Source organism: Ornithodoros turicata, chromosome 1 (genome assembly GCF_037126465.1).
Source record: "Ornithodoros turicata isolate Travis chromosome 1, ASM3712646v1, whole genome shotgun sequence".
Taxonomy (NCBI): Eukaryota; Metazoa; Arthropoda; class Arachnida; order Ixodida; family Argasidae; genus Ornithodoros; species Ornithodoros turicata.
In genome coordinates this window covers 235,560,699-235,576,145 of record NC_088201.1, presented here as the reverse complement: position 1 = coordinate 235,576,145, position 15,447 = coordinate 235,560,699, and the positions used below count along the sequence as shown (strand labels likewise).

The window sequence follows — 15,447 nt, the reverse complement described above, 5'->3', positions numbered from 1 at the left end:
GTACGACGTTGCGGTTTTCGGACGTAGTCGGACGGAGGGAAAAATAAACAAACAAACTATTGGAGCAGGTAGCGAGCAGCGTGGGAAAGACGGCGAGAGCGCGACGGCTTAGCGCAGAGGCGAAAGCGCGGAAGATGTCAAATTGCCGCTAACCAAAGGAATAATAATAATCACAAGAAAGGGGATGAGTCGGTAAGGGACTCAGCAAGGGTTTAAAGGGGCACACATGCATACATCTAGCTAGATAAGCGGCCCCGGTTTTTAATAAATAAATATATAAATAAATAAATTAAACAGAGAGAACAGTAAAAGCGAGTACATGCAGCAGACGACACGGGCATTCCGCCGACGGCCGCTGGCGCAGCATTTTGCGGGACGCGCGAACTGCCTCCCCATTGGCCAGAGAGGCGCCTCCGTCGTGGCCGGCGTGCGAGCGCCGTATGCAAGCATCAGTCGCTCGCTCGCATCGCATTCCAGCAGAGGTAGCAGCTATGTCAGGCAGAGGAAAAGGTGGCAAGGGTCTCGGCAAAGGAGGAGCCAAGCGTCATCGCAAGGTTCTTCGGGACACATCCGCATTCGCGACGGCCGCTGGCGCAGCATTTTGCGGGACGCGCGAACTGCCTCCCCATTGGCCAGAGAGGCGCCTCCGTCGTGGCCGGCGTGCGAGCGCCGTATGCAAGCATCAGTCGCTCGCTCGCATCGCATTCCAGCAGAGGTAGCAGCTATGTCAGGCAGAGGAAAAGGTGGCAAGGGTCTCGGCAAAGGAGGAGCCAAGCGTCATCGCAAGGTTCTTCGGGACAACATCCAGGGCATCACCAAGCCTGCTATCCGCCGTCTGGCTCGCCGCGGTGGCGTGAAGCGCATCTCTGGACTCATCTACGAGGAGACCCGTGGAGTGCTCAAGGTATTCCTGGAGAACGTCATCCGCGACGCTGTGACTTACACCGAGCACGCCAAGCGCAAGACGGTGACTGCGATGGACGTCGTGTACGCCCTCAAGCGCCAGGGCCGCACCCTCTACGGCTTCGGTGGCTAAGCGACTCGCTCCGCGGATATCCAGACCAGCGTCCACGAAAACAGCAGACACAAAAAACGGCCCTCTTCAGGGCCACCCAAAAGCCTGAGCGTGAGGCTCGCCTATGCGTTAGCATGGAAAACACCCAACGAGAGAGGTTTTGCAGTGTTAGTGTTGCGTTCGCTCGCTACCTTTTGCTTCCCGGTGCCGACGCGCACAGTGCAAAATAAAGCGCCTGGCCGGCTGCAGCAAAGGTACGAGCACCATTAGGGGGCCGTTTTGGGCAGCGGACGCCACGAGCAGTATCGACGTGTCAGAAATGCATGCTTTCGTTCGTTCGTTCGCTGGCTCATTCATTTACGTTCGTTAGCGTCGGCACTGTTGTGGCCGTTGCCACAAGGGACCAGAGTGCTGCACTTGAAAGAAGAAGAATAAAAATAAATAAAAAATTCGCCTGAAAGCGTGGCAGAAAGAAGGGCTGTGCATCAGTAGATAAATGAAGGAAGGACAGGCAGACGCACACGGTGACAGATTACGCAAATTGAAACAATGACAGAGAATTAATTTAAAAAGGGCAGCGATCGTCGCGGGAGCAGCATATCGCGCGCCGCGGCCGCCGGCATTCTGGCGACCTGCAGCTGCTCCCCGATTGGTCGGCGCGGCGAGCAATCGTGCCGTGGACGTGGGAGCCCCTCAGTTGAAGTCGTCCCAGCGTCGCGGCACACCGTTTTCGTTGAGTCCCGGCTACAGCACAGGCTAGAATGGCACGTACCAAGCAGACTGCTCGTAAGAGTACCGGTGGCAAGGCACCCAGGAAGCAGCTGGCCACCAAGGCTGCAAGGAAGAGCGCGCCGGCCACCGGAGGCGTCAAGAAACCTCACAGGTACAGGCCCGGCACGGTCGCCCTGCGTGAAATCCGCCGTTACCAGAAGTCCACGGAGCTGCTCATCCGCAAGCTGCCCTTCCAGCGCCTGGTCCGCGAAATCGCCCAGGATTTCAAGACCGACCTGCGCTTCCAGAGCTCCGCCGTGATGGCACTGCAGGAGGCCAGCGAAGCCTACCTTGTCGGCCTGTTCGAGGACACCAACCTGTGCGCCATCCACGCCAAGCGCGTCACCATCATGCCAAAGGACATCCAGCTGGCTCGTCGCATCCGCGGCGAACGTGCTTAGACGGCCCGCTTCGACACAGCAGCAACAACAACAAACAAACGGCCCTCTTCAGGGCCACCCAATTGCTTACTGCAAAGGCTTTGCACTGCGTTGAAACCCAAACGCGAGCTGTTGGATGCGCATAAGAGCAAGTAAGTTTTGCTGGGGGCACATTTCTTGGGCTGGCGTGAGCACGGGGCCTTTATTGTCGTGCGTGGCGCGCGCTCTTCGTAGTGCTCTCGTTGTCCCAAACGCCCAAGGAGTTTGCCGCCAGCGAAACGGGAAGCGAACGTTTCCCATGATGCTCATAAGCGACAGTGCTAATAAACAGAAGGAAAGGTGCCTTTTCTTTTCTTTTTTTTTTTTTTTTACACGCGCCAAAGCGGTGTGTTTTGTTCCATCAGGTTTTTAAAAATTTAAAGCGGATCCCTTAGCTGCATAGGTGATTGAATAACTGACTAAATAAATGAATGAAGGAATAAATAAATAAAACGAGTGAACGGGAAGCGCGGCATTCGACCGACCGCTCCGGAATTCCGAGAGCCGCCAGCCATGGCGCGGTTCTGTCTGTATGTTGACGCGCTTTTGCACAAAAGGGGACGGCGAGAAGACCATGTTACCGTTAACAAGACAGACGACGACTAATATTAACGATAAATAAATAAAGGGGTGGGAGGTAACGTTGTCACCACTCGAGCGACAGGAAAAGGCGCAAACGCGCCGTCATGCATGCAAGAAACAGGACACAAAGCAGATTCAGGGTTTTTTCTACTCGCAGTGCGCTAGCCCACCGTGACAAACATGTGGTGGTCCTGAAAAGGACCGTTTTGTGTTCTTCCTCGCGGTGTCCGGTAGGCTTAGGCCTTCTTCTCCGTCTTCTTGGGCAGGAGGACGGCCTGGATGTTGGGCAACACGCCACCCTGCGCGATGGTGACGCCCGACAGCAGCTTGTTCAACTCCTCGTCGTTGCGGATGGCCAGCTGGAGGTGACGGGGGATGATCCTCGTCTTCTTGTTGTCGCGAGCGGCGTTGCCCGCCAACTCGAGCACTTCAGCAGCGAGGTATTCGAGCACGGCGGCCAGGTAAACGGGGGCGCCTGCTCCCACACGCTCGGCGTAGTTGCCCTTGCGCAGGAGACGATGAATACGACCGACGGGAAACTGGAGCCCTGCCCTGCTGGACCGGGTCTTGCTCTTTCCCTTGGCTTTTCCACCTTTTCCACGACCTGACATGATGTTGACGCTAGAGAGGTTAACGACAGACTGGCCGAAGCCACTAAGCAATGCTGGCGAGCATTTTGCGGCGCCTGCCGGCATTCGGGAGACGCGCGGTCACGTGGCGGAGAAAGCGCACCAATGGCGGGCCGCTCACGGCGCGACTGAGCCCGGCGGGAAGCAGCGAATGGCGTTCCCGCGTACGGTTCCCCGAAAAGCAAGGCTTGCAGCGAGCGACGGGCGGTTCGAGAAGGGAAACGGGCATTCCTCTCCGAGTACGTTGCTGGAAGCACTGCCATCATGCCACCCCAACCTTCGGGCAAAGCGGTCAAGAAGGCCGGCAAGGCGCAGAAGAACGTCCGTGCCACGGACAAGAAGAAGAAGAAGCGCAGGAGGAAGGAGAGCTTCAGCATCTACATCTACAAAGTCCTGAAGCAGGTACATCCCGACACGGGCGTTTCCAGCAAGGCCATGTCCATCATGAACAGCTTCGTGAACGACATCTTCGAGCGCATCGCTGCCGAGTCCTCGCGCCTGGCGCACTACAACAAGCGGTCGACCATCACCAGTAGGGAGATACAGACCGCCGTGCGCCTGCTGCTGCCCGGCGAGCTGGCCAAGCACGCCGTGTCCGAAGGTACCAAGGCCGTCACCAAGTACACGAGCTCCAAGTAAGCTGCGGTTCGACCACCACCCAGAACAACCAAAGGCCCTTTTCAGGGCCACCCCAAATGCTTTCCGCAGGGGCGGAGCGTTCTTGCGTGACATGTAGAAAAAACCCAAAATGCTCTTGTGTCTGTCTGTGTGTGTGTGTGTGTATGTATGTCTCTGTCTGTGCGCGCCTGACTCTTTGCTTTTTTCTTTATTTGTTTGCGTACGTACGTATGTATGTATGTATTTATTTATTTACTGGTGTGCTCCCTTTTCTTTCGTGTGGTGCGACGCCACGGCAGAATAATAATAATAATAACAACAGTAATAAAGAGGGAGCGACACAAATAAATTAGCAGACAAGCGGGAGTGATACAAAAAAAAAAAAAAAAAACAGAATACAAGCAAGCAACACATAAATAAATAAATAAATACACAAACACAATGCGCACGAAACTGCAAACCGTTGCGCTCGCGCCAATGACGCGCGGAGTGCGAAAACAATAGTGGAAATTAAAGGAAGAGAGAGAAAGAATAACAGGAGGCACTGTTGCAGGCAGCGAAAATCATGCGGACACAGTGAACGACTAGGAAAAAAAAGAAGAAAAAAAAGAAAAGGATGCCATCAGCACTCGGTGTTCCCAGGTGGTCTCCCTCCCAAGTACTGACCGAGCCCAATGCTGCTTAGCTTCGGTGATCGGACGAGAACCGGCGTATTCAGCATGGTATGGCCGATGGCGAGAGGGCATGCTTAACTGCACGAATTGTATCGTGCGCTGGCGGACGAAGCGCAGTTGAACGCGCTTTTCTTGAACAGAGAAGGATGCCAGTGAAAAGGTTAGCCAGCCACGGTACTCGAACCAACGCCTTGCGCATTTGGTTGTCCCTGCGCGCGATTACGTTGGTATTTCGGCGGAGAAATAAACGGAGCAGCTCGCGCCTCGTTTGTGGGGCTACTGCATGGTTACGTGCAATGATAACAGCTGTCATGTTAGTGACGAGAATACTAGCAACGACGATAGCAAGAAAGAGAGAAGCGGCGCGTAGCGGAAATCGCATGTAGAGGCGGCGTGGAGTCCAATTTTTGGAGAACGCGGCTGTACGACGTTGCGGTTTTCGGACGTAGTCGGACGGAGGGAAAAATAAACAAACAAACTATTGGAGCAGGTAGCGAGCAGCGTGGGAAAGACGGCGAGAGCGCGACGGCTTAGCGCAGAGGCGAAAGCGCGGAAGATGTCAAATTGCCGCTAACCAAAGGAATAATAATAATCACAAGAAAGGGGATGAGTCGGTAAGGGACTCAGCAAGGGTTTAAAGGGGCACACATGCATACATCTAGCTAGATAAGCGGCCCCGGTTTTTAATAAATAAATATATAAATAAATAAATTAAACAGAGAGAACAGTAAAAGCGAGTACATGCAGCAGACGACACGGGCATTCCGCCGACGGCCGCTGGCGCAGCATTTTGCGGGACGCGCGAACTGCCTCCCCATTGGCCAGAGAGGCGCCTCCGTCGTGGCCGGCGTGCGAGCGCCGTATGCAAGCATCAGTCGCTCGCTCGCATCGCATTCCAGCAGAGGTAGCAGCTATGTCAGGCAGAGGAAAAGGTGGCAAGGGTCTCGGCAAAGGAGGAGCCAAGCGTCATCGCAAGGTTCTTCGGGACAACATCCAGGGCATCACCAAGCCTGCTATCCGCCGTCTGGCTCGCCGCGGTGGCGTGAAGCGCATCTCTGGACTCATCTACGAGGAGACCCGTGGAGTGCTCAAGGTATTCCTGGAGAACGTCATCCGCGACGCTGTGACTTACACCGAGCACGCCAAGCGCAAGACGGTGACTGCGATGGACGTCGTGTACGCCCTCAAGCGCCAGGGCCGCACCCTCTACGGCTTCGGTGGCTAAGCGACTCGCTCCGCGGATATCCAGACCAGCGTCCACGAAAACAGCAGACACAAAAAACGGCCCTCTTCAGGGCCACCCAAAAGCCTGAGCGTGAGGCTCGCCTATGCGTTAGCATGGAAAACACCCAACGAGAGAGGTTTTGCAGTGTTAGTGTTGCGTTCGCTCGCTACCTTTTGCTTCCCGGTGCCGACGCGCACAGTGCAAAATAAAGCGCCTGGCCGGCTGCAGCAAAGGTACGAGCACCATTAGGGGGCCGTTTTGGGCAGCGGACGCCACGAGCAGTATCGACGTGTCAGAAATGCATGCTTTCGTTCGTTCGTTCGCTGGCTCATTCATTTACGTTCGTTAGCGTCGGCACTGTTGTGGCCGTTGCCACAAGGGACCAGAGTGCTGCACTTGAAAGAAGAAGAATAAAAATAAATAAAAAATTCGCCTGAAAGCGTGGCAGAAAGAAGGGCTGTGCATCAGTAGATAAATGAAGGAAGGACAGGCAGACGCACACGGTGACAGATTACGCAAATTGAAACAATGACAGAGAATTAATTTAAAAAGGGCAGCGATCGTCGCGGGAGCAGCATATCGCGCGCCGCGGCCGCCGGCATTCTGGCGACCTGCAGCTGCTCCCCGATTGGTCGGCGCGGCGAGCAATCGTGCCGTGGACGTGGGAGCCCCTCAGTTGAAGTCGTCCCAGCGTCGCGGCACACCGTTTTCGTTGAGTCCCGGCTACAGCACAGGCTAGAATGGCACGTACCAAGCAGACTGCTGGCTATCTGGACGTCGTGTGATTTCAGCGAGGCGGCGGGGTTTCCCTGGCTCACCTGAAGGAGTGTTGTGTGCGCCGCGGGGCCCATTTTCGGCGAGGGATAGTTTGTGCGACGTGAAGACCACGTGGGCTAAGCCTGATCGGTGTTTTTCGATAGTGTGAGTGCTCCCGCTTGTGCAGCCTGTGCATTTGTGGTGTGTGCGGCGGAAAGGGGCCCCCGGCTCACCCGGACCAGGGCCCCTCGGTTTTCTAGGGTGTTTTGTGTGTGTTTCTGTGTGTGGAAAGCTTCCACGCGTGTGAGTGTTCGTGTTTACGTCGTGTTTCAATAGATGGCGTTACCGCAGCGTGCGTGATTTCGCCGCTGTTGCACTAGATGGCGTGACCGGTCTACGTGCGGTGTAACGTCCGCCTCTGTGCTGCTTTGGACAGCTTTGGGTGAGCGGAGCTTTCGTTGTTTTACTAGCAGAATAATTTAGTCTGTACCCACTTACTCTGTTTAATTTCGGCAGTGCTCATTTGGTTGCTTCTACGTATACTGGGGTACCTGTGCAACAGAATTACAGTGTTTACTTATGTGCCTCCTTTTCGGCAGTGTTTCATACGGTGCTTACGTAGCGCTGCGTTAGTAATTTCTCTTACCTTTAGTGTGCGCAACATTTGCGATATCTCAGTGAGTTCCGAGAATGTGAATTTGCGTTATCAGCATAATACCTCTATTAAGTGTTGCAAGGACAAACTGGGGGTCGCAGTGCATTTTGAAAACGTGCTTCAGTTGGTTCAGCGTTAGTATAGCTTCTTCGTGTCTCAGGTATTGTTACTTAATTCCCAGTGTGTACCCCCTATATTTCTGGGTACATCATAGTGTACTCAGCCTAGTACAACTTGTACAGAGGTGTTTCACCCACAGTGTGTGATTTTGTGTTTTGAAGTGCATGTCTGTGTAGCTTTTAGCCATGGACGAAAGGGAGAGGCCCTTGGCTTTTAAGGTGCGAGCCCCCAGAGGGTTCTTTGGGAAGGACGTTCTAACGGCCGCGAAAAGAATAGCTCCGGGCATGGTAAAAGGGGCCCAAGTGCGGGGGAGTGGCTTCTATGAATTTGTAATGAATTCCCTCGAGGGCGCCCGCTCGGTGAAAGAGACAGGGAGTTTAGACTTCGCGGGGTATAAGGCAGAGGTGGAGGCCATAGGATCCAAGGTCAAGAGGGTCACGGTTTTCCGTTACCCTATTGACTATGATGACACCCACCTCCGGGCGGAGCTTGGTAAATATGGCAAGGTTCTCAAGCTCGTCCGGGAGCGCTATTCGGGGGATCATGCGGATTGCGAGACAGGCAACCGCATCGCTCTAGTGGAGGCGGTCACTACCATCCCCAACTTCCTAACGGTAGATGGCATCGTGGTTGAATGCTATTACAGGGGAGTTAAAAAATGCTGCGCAAAGTGCCAGCAGCCAGGACACATGGCAAGGGAATGCAGGGCGGTAAAGTGCCGGTTGTGCGGCGCCTGGGGCGCGGGAGAGTGCGGCTGTGGCCGGAACAGGGCACCTGCACGTGTGTCCAAGAGTGTTGGGAGTGTGTGGGCTGTCCCCATCGTGTCTAACGCGTGGCGTGAGGATCAGGATGACTTTCCCGCGCTGCCGTCCCGAGTTGAGGTGAATGAAGAGAGAGGGGCGAATGGGGAGGTGACAGTGCAGTGGTGGGATCCTCCAGAGGAGGAGACAGAGCCACGAAACGGCCCTACTGGAGATTGGCGGGAACGGGATGTTCCTAATGATTCCAACCGGGTGACTTTGCAAAAAGACCCTACCAGGGAACTGCAGGAAAAAGGCCCAGATACCCCTGGGCAGGAGAGCTTAATGGAGGACCCTGTTGGGGATCAGCGGGGAGCAATCTCCGATGACCCGGAACAGGAGAAATTGCAAAAGGACCCTGTTGCTCAACAACAGGAGAGTATTGTGTCGGACCCTGTTGCACAACAACAGGAGAGTATTGTGTTGGACCCTGTTGCACAACAACAGGAGAGTATTTTGCCGGACCCTGTTGCACAACAACAGGAGAGTATTGTGTCGGACCCTGTTGGTGAACAGGAGGTGCAGTGTGGGACGAACGTGGACGGTACACGGGAGGAGCCCTCATCGGACGTTTCCGTAGTCCCAGAAACGCGACCATCGGATGTGGTGCAGGGGCGGGAGGGGGAGGAGGCCGCTTCCTCGGATGAGGAGACTGCTTCCTCCACTACTGTGATGACCACGCCCGATTCGCTGGTCTCATGCACAGCATCTGAAAGTGAACATGAGGGAGACGAGACCCTAATGGAGGAGACACTCAGGTGTGGCAGTAGCTCCAGCGAAGAAGGCACATTTGAGACACCCAAACGGGTCCTCAGAAGGAGCTCCAGAAAAAGGAAAACACTCTTGTATAGACCGCTTTGTCAGCCACACTAACCAATTCAGATGGACGTCAAAATTTTAACTCTCAATGCTCGAGGTTTTAGGGACAGGGTAAAGCAAAATCAAGTAATAGACTTAGCAAAATTCCTAGGTGTCACAATCTTGTTACTGCAAGAAAGCCATGTTTTTAAACGAGCAGAAGTAGTCCAACTCGAGGAAACCTTTAAAGTTAAATCTTACTGGAGCTTCGGTTCCCATAACTCCAGAGGGGTAGGTATAATTATTCTAAAAACCAGGAATGTTACAGTATTGAATTGGGACAGGGACATAAACGGAAGGATAATTAAACTAACTTTAAGAATAAACGGGGAACATTTGTCCATTCTAAGCATCTATGCACCAAATAAAGCTGAGAGTAGTTTTACCTTTTTCAGGGAAGAATTGCCAAAATTTCTAATGGGAAGCCATGACTGTCTCATGGGAGGAGATTATAATTGCGTATTAGACAAAGCCGTTGACTCGTCCAGGGGAACTCACAGAAACTCAAGGGGCGCTAAAGAACTAGCTTACCTAGTAGAGTGTAAGCAGATGGTAGACTTGTGGTGCCATGCTGTGGCAGGGGACAGGGGTTACACCCGATGGCGACAAAGTGCGGGCAACAGACTCGATCGCTTTTACGCATCAAAGGGGATTTCTGTAAGAACATCCAGAATCTCAGTCGTGGACACAATAGGTATCACCGACCATAGAGGGGTTCTGCTCACTTTGAGAGGCGTCGGTGGCACGGGTCCCCAAATGCATCCGTGGAGAATGAACACAAGTCTCCTTGAAGACAAAGACATTGATAACGACATAAGCAGACTCATCCGGCGTCGGCCTCAGGAGAACGGTGAATGGCTCCCCTGGTGGGAGGAAACAAAGGAACAGATAAAAAACACTTTAAGACACTGGGGCAAAGAGAAAGCGAGACAACGCCGTCAGGACCTGGTTACTCTACAGGGCCATCTTAGAGCCTTGGAAAGAGGGGAATCCATTTTGACCGGCGTCACTAAAGAGCAAGCAACGGAACACTTGCACCTCCTGTGGGAGGAGCGATGGGAAGCTGCCAGATACCGCATTGCGCGGGAATCCTTTGAGAACGAAGCATGGTGTTCTCGTGAGTTACTGGCAAAAGAGACGGCACAGGCCAGGAGGCCTATGGAGGCCCTGGTAGCCGACGACGGAACCCGGCTGGAAACGGCCGCAACGATGGCGGCGGAGGCCAAGCGCTTCTTTGAAGCCCTGTACGCAGGGGCCTCCTGCAGCTTGTCACAAACTGAGACACACTCCGCCCCAGGCGTAGAGTTCAGCTCCGACGAGGTCATAAACATAATAAGACAACTTAAGGAAAGAAAGTCACCAGGACCTGATGGCATTAGTAACGGGTTTTATAAAAAATATGCGAATATCCTGGGACCGATACTGGCAAAAGTCTTTAACGAAGGAATCAAAAAAGGATCCTTTGGAACTAGGTTTTTAAATGGGCACATAATTTTAATATGTAAAGATGAAAATAGAAAGGAGCATTTGGGTTCCTGGAGGCCCATAACGCTACTCAATGGGGACTTAAAAATACTGAGTAAGGCCTTAGCCAACAGACTTTCGATTGGCATAGAGCATAAGATCTCTAACTTCCAAGGCGCCTCAGTGCCAGGTAGGAATATCAATAGGCAAAACACCGAACTTAGAGACATCTTGACATGGACGGCCGATAGGAAAATCGAAGGATTACTAATCGCGGTCGATCAGAGAAATGCTTTCGATAGAATAGAACACGATTTTTTATTTAAGGAACTACAGAATAAAGAAATAGACCCGGCTTTGATAGCAGCCATTAGAACTTTGTATAAAAAACCGACTAGTTCGGTCGTAGTTAATGGGGTAATTAGTGAACCTTTAAAAATTGGGAAAGGGGTAAGACAGGGTTGTCCCCTCTCCCCGCTGCTGTATGTCATTGCATTCGACTCTCTATTGCAAAAAATAAATTCCAACAGTCTAATACAATCGGTCCCACTACCCTTTGCGGGAGAAGAAAAAGCTATTATTGCTTATGCCGACGACCTTACAGTTATAGTCAAGAACGAGTCTTCGGCTTTAGAACTATTTACAACGATGAATGAATGGGGGAGTATAAGCGGCGCGGAAATAAATAAAAGCAAGTCGGCTTGCCTATACCTAGGTGGTTTGCAGAAAAAAAGAGACCTAGGCGTTAAGACAGAATTAGAAATTAAAATTCTAGGTATCTATTACAACAAGATGGGGGTGGCGGAAAGTAATTTTAGCAAAAAACTGCAGGAAAGTAAACAGGTTATGGATAAAATCGGGCACACAGAACACCCGCTCTTCACTAGGGCCCGAATTGTGAAGACGTTGATCATTCCCAAATGGTCATACCTATTCAGCGTTGAGGGAGTGAAAAAGCCAGTGACAACTTTCCTTAAGAAATTAATTTTTAATTTTATCTGGAATGGGAGAACCCAATGGGTCAGCCAAAAAAAATTAACATTATCTATGGACAAAGGAGGATTAGATATTCCAGAATTAGAATCTCTGGCAAAGGCACACCTGGTAAAAGGAATATACAACTCTTTAGAAGGAGACGGAGTAGGTAACAAAATGGCAAAATTCTGGCTAGGCTTCACATTGAGAAGATTTATCCCAGGGAGAATTGAAATATCCAGCGCAAAATCGGCCTACCTGCCGTGGGCATATAAATTGGGGAAAGATACAGTGAAAGAACTTAAAAACTTGGACACAAATGGTGACTTTACAACCTACAAAGCAAGAGATTTTTACAGAACACTTAGAACAAAAGTAGAAGAGGAGGCAGTAAGCAACTTAGTTCCACAAGCGTGGCAGCGTATTAGGCGGTTTTGGTTGGAAGACAGTAGGAAAAGTCTTCTCTGGAAGGTTGCTCACGAAGTAATTCCTGTGCGAAATAAGTTTTACGTCTGGAAAAAATCCTCAGACGGGAACTGTCTCATGTGCAGAGCCCCGGAAACGGTAGCCCACGCAGTTTTTGACTGCATGGTAATTAGGAGGGTGTGGGAAAGTGTTAAAAAATATTTTAAACTAACTTCTCTCTCATACGAGGAAGCAATGGGACACGAACTAGTCAGGTTAAACAAAAGAGAGTACAAATTCTTCCAATTAGTGGCAGCAGAAACAACATATCAGGGATGGATAAACCGTTGTCGGGTAACACACGGAGCTGAGGCATGGACAGAAGAAAGAGTTATAAATAGAATAAGCTTCTACGTGAGACAATGGCTGGGAAGGGAACTAAAACGATTGGGCGTAGGGGAATTCAAGAAGGTGTGGCAGTGTAAGGGTTTCAGGATTCAACAAAGCATCATAAAGTTTAAACTACATCACGGAAATCAGGAGGCTAGTTCAGCCGGAACGTCCGATGGAGCGGAAGGACACAGAAGGCAAGGCGGAATGCTTGGAATAAGGCATTCAGTCGGACTTCAAGTGTGAAAACAGCAACGGGAATCTTCGGATACCCGGTCGCAAACGATATGGGAAAGAGTTGGTGATAGCTTCCATTGGAAACGGATGGGCAAAATTATAGGAGATGGGCACCTCTCTCATAGGTGTTCCATCAGTATCAGTTTGCGATACAAGAGTACCGGTGGCAAGGCACCCAGGAAGCAGCTGGCCACCAAGGCTGCAAGGAAGAGCGCGCCGGCCACCGGAGGCGTCAAGAAACCTCACAGGTACAGGCCCGGCACGGTCGCCCTGCGTGAAATCCGCCGTTACCAGAAGTCCACGGAGCTGCTCATCCGCAAGCTGCCCTTCCAGCGCCTGGTCCGCGAAATCGCCCAGGATTTCAAGACCGACCTGCGCTTCCAGAGCTCCGCCGTGATGGCACTGCAGGAGGCCAGCGAAGCCTACCTTGTCGGCCTGTTCGAGGACACCAACCTGTGCGCCATCCACGCCAAGCGCGTCACCATCATGCCAAAGGACATCCAGCTGGCTCGTCGCATCCGCGGCGAACGTGCTTAGACGGCCCGCTTCGACACAGCAGCAACAACAACAAACAAACGGCCCTCTTCAGGGCCACCCAATTGCTTACTGCAAAGGCTTTGCACTGCGTTGAAACCCAAACGCGAGCTGTTGGATGCGCATAAGAGCAAGTAAGTTTTGCTGGGGGCACATTTCTTGGGCTGGCGTGAGCACGGGGCCTTTATTGTCGTGCGTGGCGCGCGCTCTTCGTAGTGCTCTCGTTGTCCCAAACGCCCAAGGAGTTTGCCGCCAGCGAAACGGGAAGCGAACGTTTCCCATGATGCTCATAAGCGACAGTGCTAATAAACAGAAGGAAAGGTGCCTTTTCTTTTCTTTTTTTTTTTTTTTTACACGCGCCAAAGCGGTGTGTTTTGTTCCATCAGGTTTTTAAAAATTTAAAGCGGATCCCTTAGCTGCATAGGTGATTGAATAACTGACTAAATAAATGAATGAAGGAATAAATAAATAAAACGAGTGAACGGGAAGCGCGGCATTCGACCGACCGCTCCGGAATTCCGAGAGCCGCCAGCCATGGCGCGGTTCTGTCTGTATGTTGACGCGCTTTTGCACAAAAGGGGACGGCGAGAAGACCATGTTACCGTTAACAAGACAGACGACGACTAATATTAACGATAAATAAATAAAGGGGTGGGAGGTAACGTTGTCACCACTCGAGCGACAGGAAAAGGCGCAAACGCGCCGTCATGCATGCAAGAAACAGGACACAAAGCAGATTCAGGGTTTTTTCTACTCGCAGTGCGCTAGCCCACCGTGACAAACATGTGGTGGTCCTGAAAAGGACCGTTTTGTGTTCTTCCTCGCGGTGTCCGGTAGGCTTAGGCCTTCTTCTCCGTCTTCTTGGGCAGGAGGACGGCCTGGATGTTGGGCAACACGCCACCCTGCGCGATGGTGACGCCCGACAGCAGCTTGTTCAACTCCTCGTCGTTGCGGATGGCCAGCTGGAGGTGACGGGGGATGATCCTCGTCTTCTTGTTGTCGCGAGCGGCGTTGCCCGCCAACTCGAGCACTTCAGCAGCGAGGTATTCGAGCACGGCGGCCAGGTAAACGGGGGCGCCTGCTCCCACACGCTCGGCGTAGTTGCCCTTGCGCAGGAGACGATGAATACGACCGACGGGAAACTGGAGCCCTGCCCTGCTGGACCGGGTCTTGCTCTTTCCCTTGGCTTTTCCACCTTTTCCACGACCTGACATGATGTTGACGCTAGAGAGGTTAACGACAGACTGGCCGAAGCCACTAAGCAATGCTGGCGAGCATTTTGCGGCGCCTGCCGGCATTCGGGAGACGCGCGGTCACGTGGCGGAGAAAGCGCACCAATGGCGGGCCGCTCACGGCGCGACTGAGCCCGGCGGGAAGCAGCGAATGGCGTTCCCGCGTACGGTTCCCCGAAAAGCAAGGCTTGCAGCGAGCGACGGGCGGTTCGAGAAGGATTCCTTCGCTGGCTCTCGGAGAGTGAGGACGCGTCTCCGCTCTTCTCCTCACCGGACGCCCGTCATTTGCTCGCCAGCTCTCCTCCGAGGCGGACGCTTGTTCGCATCGCTCCGGCTCTGCGGCGCGCCAGCGCCTCTCACGCCAGCCCTTCTCAGGGCTTCAGCCTTCGCTTCGACGGATGCTTGCGGCTGATCCTATTGCTGTAGTGGCTCGCTTTGAAGCTGTTCTTCCTGGCAAGATGGCACTTCTTCGGCAAGCAGCGAAACTCACGGTCGCCAACACGGACGGCTCGCAAGAACTGGCCGACTCGCTCGACGATAGGGACAACCCGGACATGGACCACCTCTCCGAGTCTTCCTCCACAGGATCGGAACACGACCGTAACTCCCACTTCTTCGAGACATCGTCTTGGGACGAAGACGACGATGGATTTCAGCTCTCTTCCGAGGAAAGAAAGCGACGCAAACGGGCGGCTCGCCGCCAAAGTGTGTCCAGCGGCGACACCGTTGTATCGGCAGCTTCTCACCGACGGGCCCCCGGGCTCACGGTACTTTTCCGTCCCGTCGGGAAAGAACACAACGTGTCAAGGCTTCAACTCCTACAGGTTGAGGAGTTCATCGCTTCCGAAGCTCCCAATGAGCTCTCGGAAATACGCATCAACAAGGCCAAAAACCTCATCGCTGTGGATGTGAAAAGTGCAGGTGGTGTGAATAAGCTCATGGGTCTTACTCGTCTCCTCTCCACCCCAGTGTGCGCATTTCTCCCGACCTCTAAGCAGGCCGCAGTTGGTGTCGTGAATGTGCCGGATAAGTCGCTCACTGATGCAATCCTAGCTCAACACCTACGCTCTGGTGTGTCCGTAACCAGT

General features: G+C 52.8%; 4 protein-coding genes, 1 non-coding gene and 1 pseudogene across 5 annotated transcripts; 3 read left to right on the top strand and 3 right to left on the bottom strand.

Moving 5' to 3' along the window:
- Nucleotides 1–648: 648 nt before the first annotated feature.
- Nucleotides 649–6,680, top strand: LOC135379124 (uncharacterized; annotated as a pseudogene).
- LOC135379122 (histone H2B) lies at nt 2,190–4,648 on the top strand. The gene has a single exon (XM_064612378.1). The coding sequence runs from the start codon at nt 3,681–3,683 to the stop codon at nt 4,053–4,055; it is 375 nt and encodes a 124-aa protein (XP_064468448.1). The 5' UTR covers nt 2,190–3,680; the 3' UTR covers nt 4,056–4,648.
- Nucleotides 2,917–3,571, bottom strand: LOC135379112 (histone H2A-like). The gene has a single exon (XM_064612368.1). The coding sequence runs from the start codon at nt 3,480–3,482 to the stop codon at nt 3,024–3,026; it is 459 nt and encodes a 152-aa protein (XP_064468438.1). The 5' UTR covers nt 3,483–3,571; the 3' UTR covers nt 2,917–3,023.
- Nucleotides 4,652–4,770, bottom strand: LOC135379817 (5S ribosomal RNA). Its single transcript, XR_010419272.1, has one exon. It is a non-coding gene; the product is annotated as a 5S ribosomal RNA (ribosomal RNA).
- A 5,832-nt stretch (nt 6,681–12,512) lies between the features above and the next one.
- Nucleotides 12,513–13,451, top strand: LOC135379117 (histone H3-like). Its single transcript, XM_064612373.1, has one exon. It carries the CDS (start codon nt 12,681–12,683, stop codon nt 13,128–13,130), a length of 450 nt encoding a protein of 149 aa, XP_064468443.1. The 5' UTR covers nt 12,513–12,680; the 3' UTR covers nt 13,131–13,451.
- Nucleotides 13,452–13,859: 408 nt separating this feature from the next.
- Nucleotides 13,860–14,509, bottom strand: LOC135379116 (histone H2A-like). The gene has a single exon (XM_064612372.1). It carries the CDS (start codon nt 14,423–14,425, stop codon nt 13,967–13,969), a length of 459 nt encoding a protein of 152 aa, XP_064468442.1. The 5' UTR covers nt 14,426–14,509; the 3' UTR covers nt 13,860–13,966.
- Between the last annotated feature and the right edge of the window lie 938 nt (nt 14,510–15,447).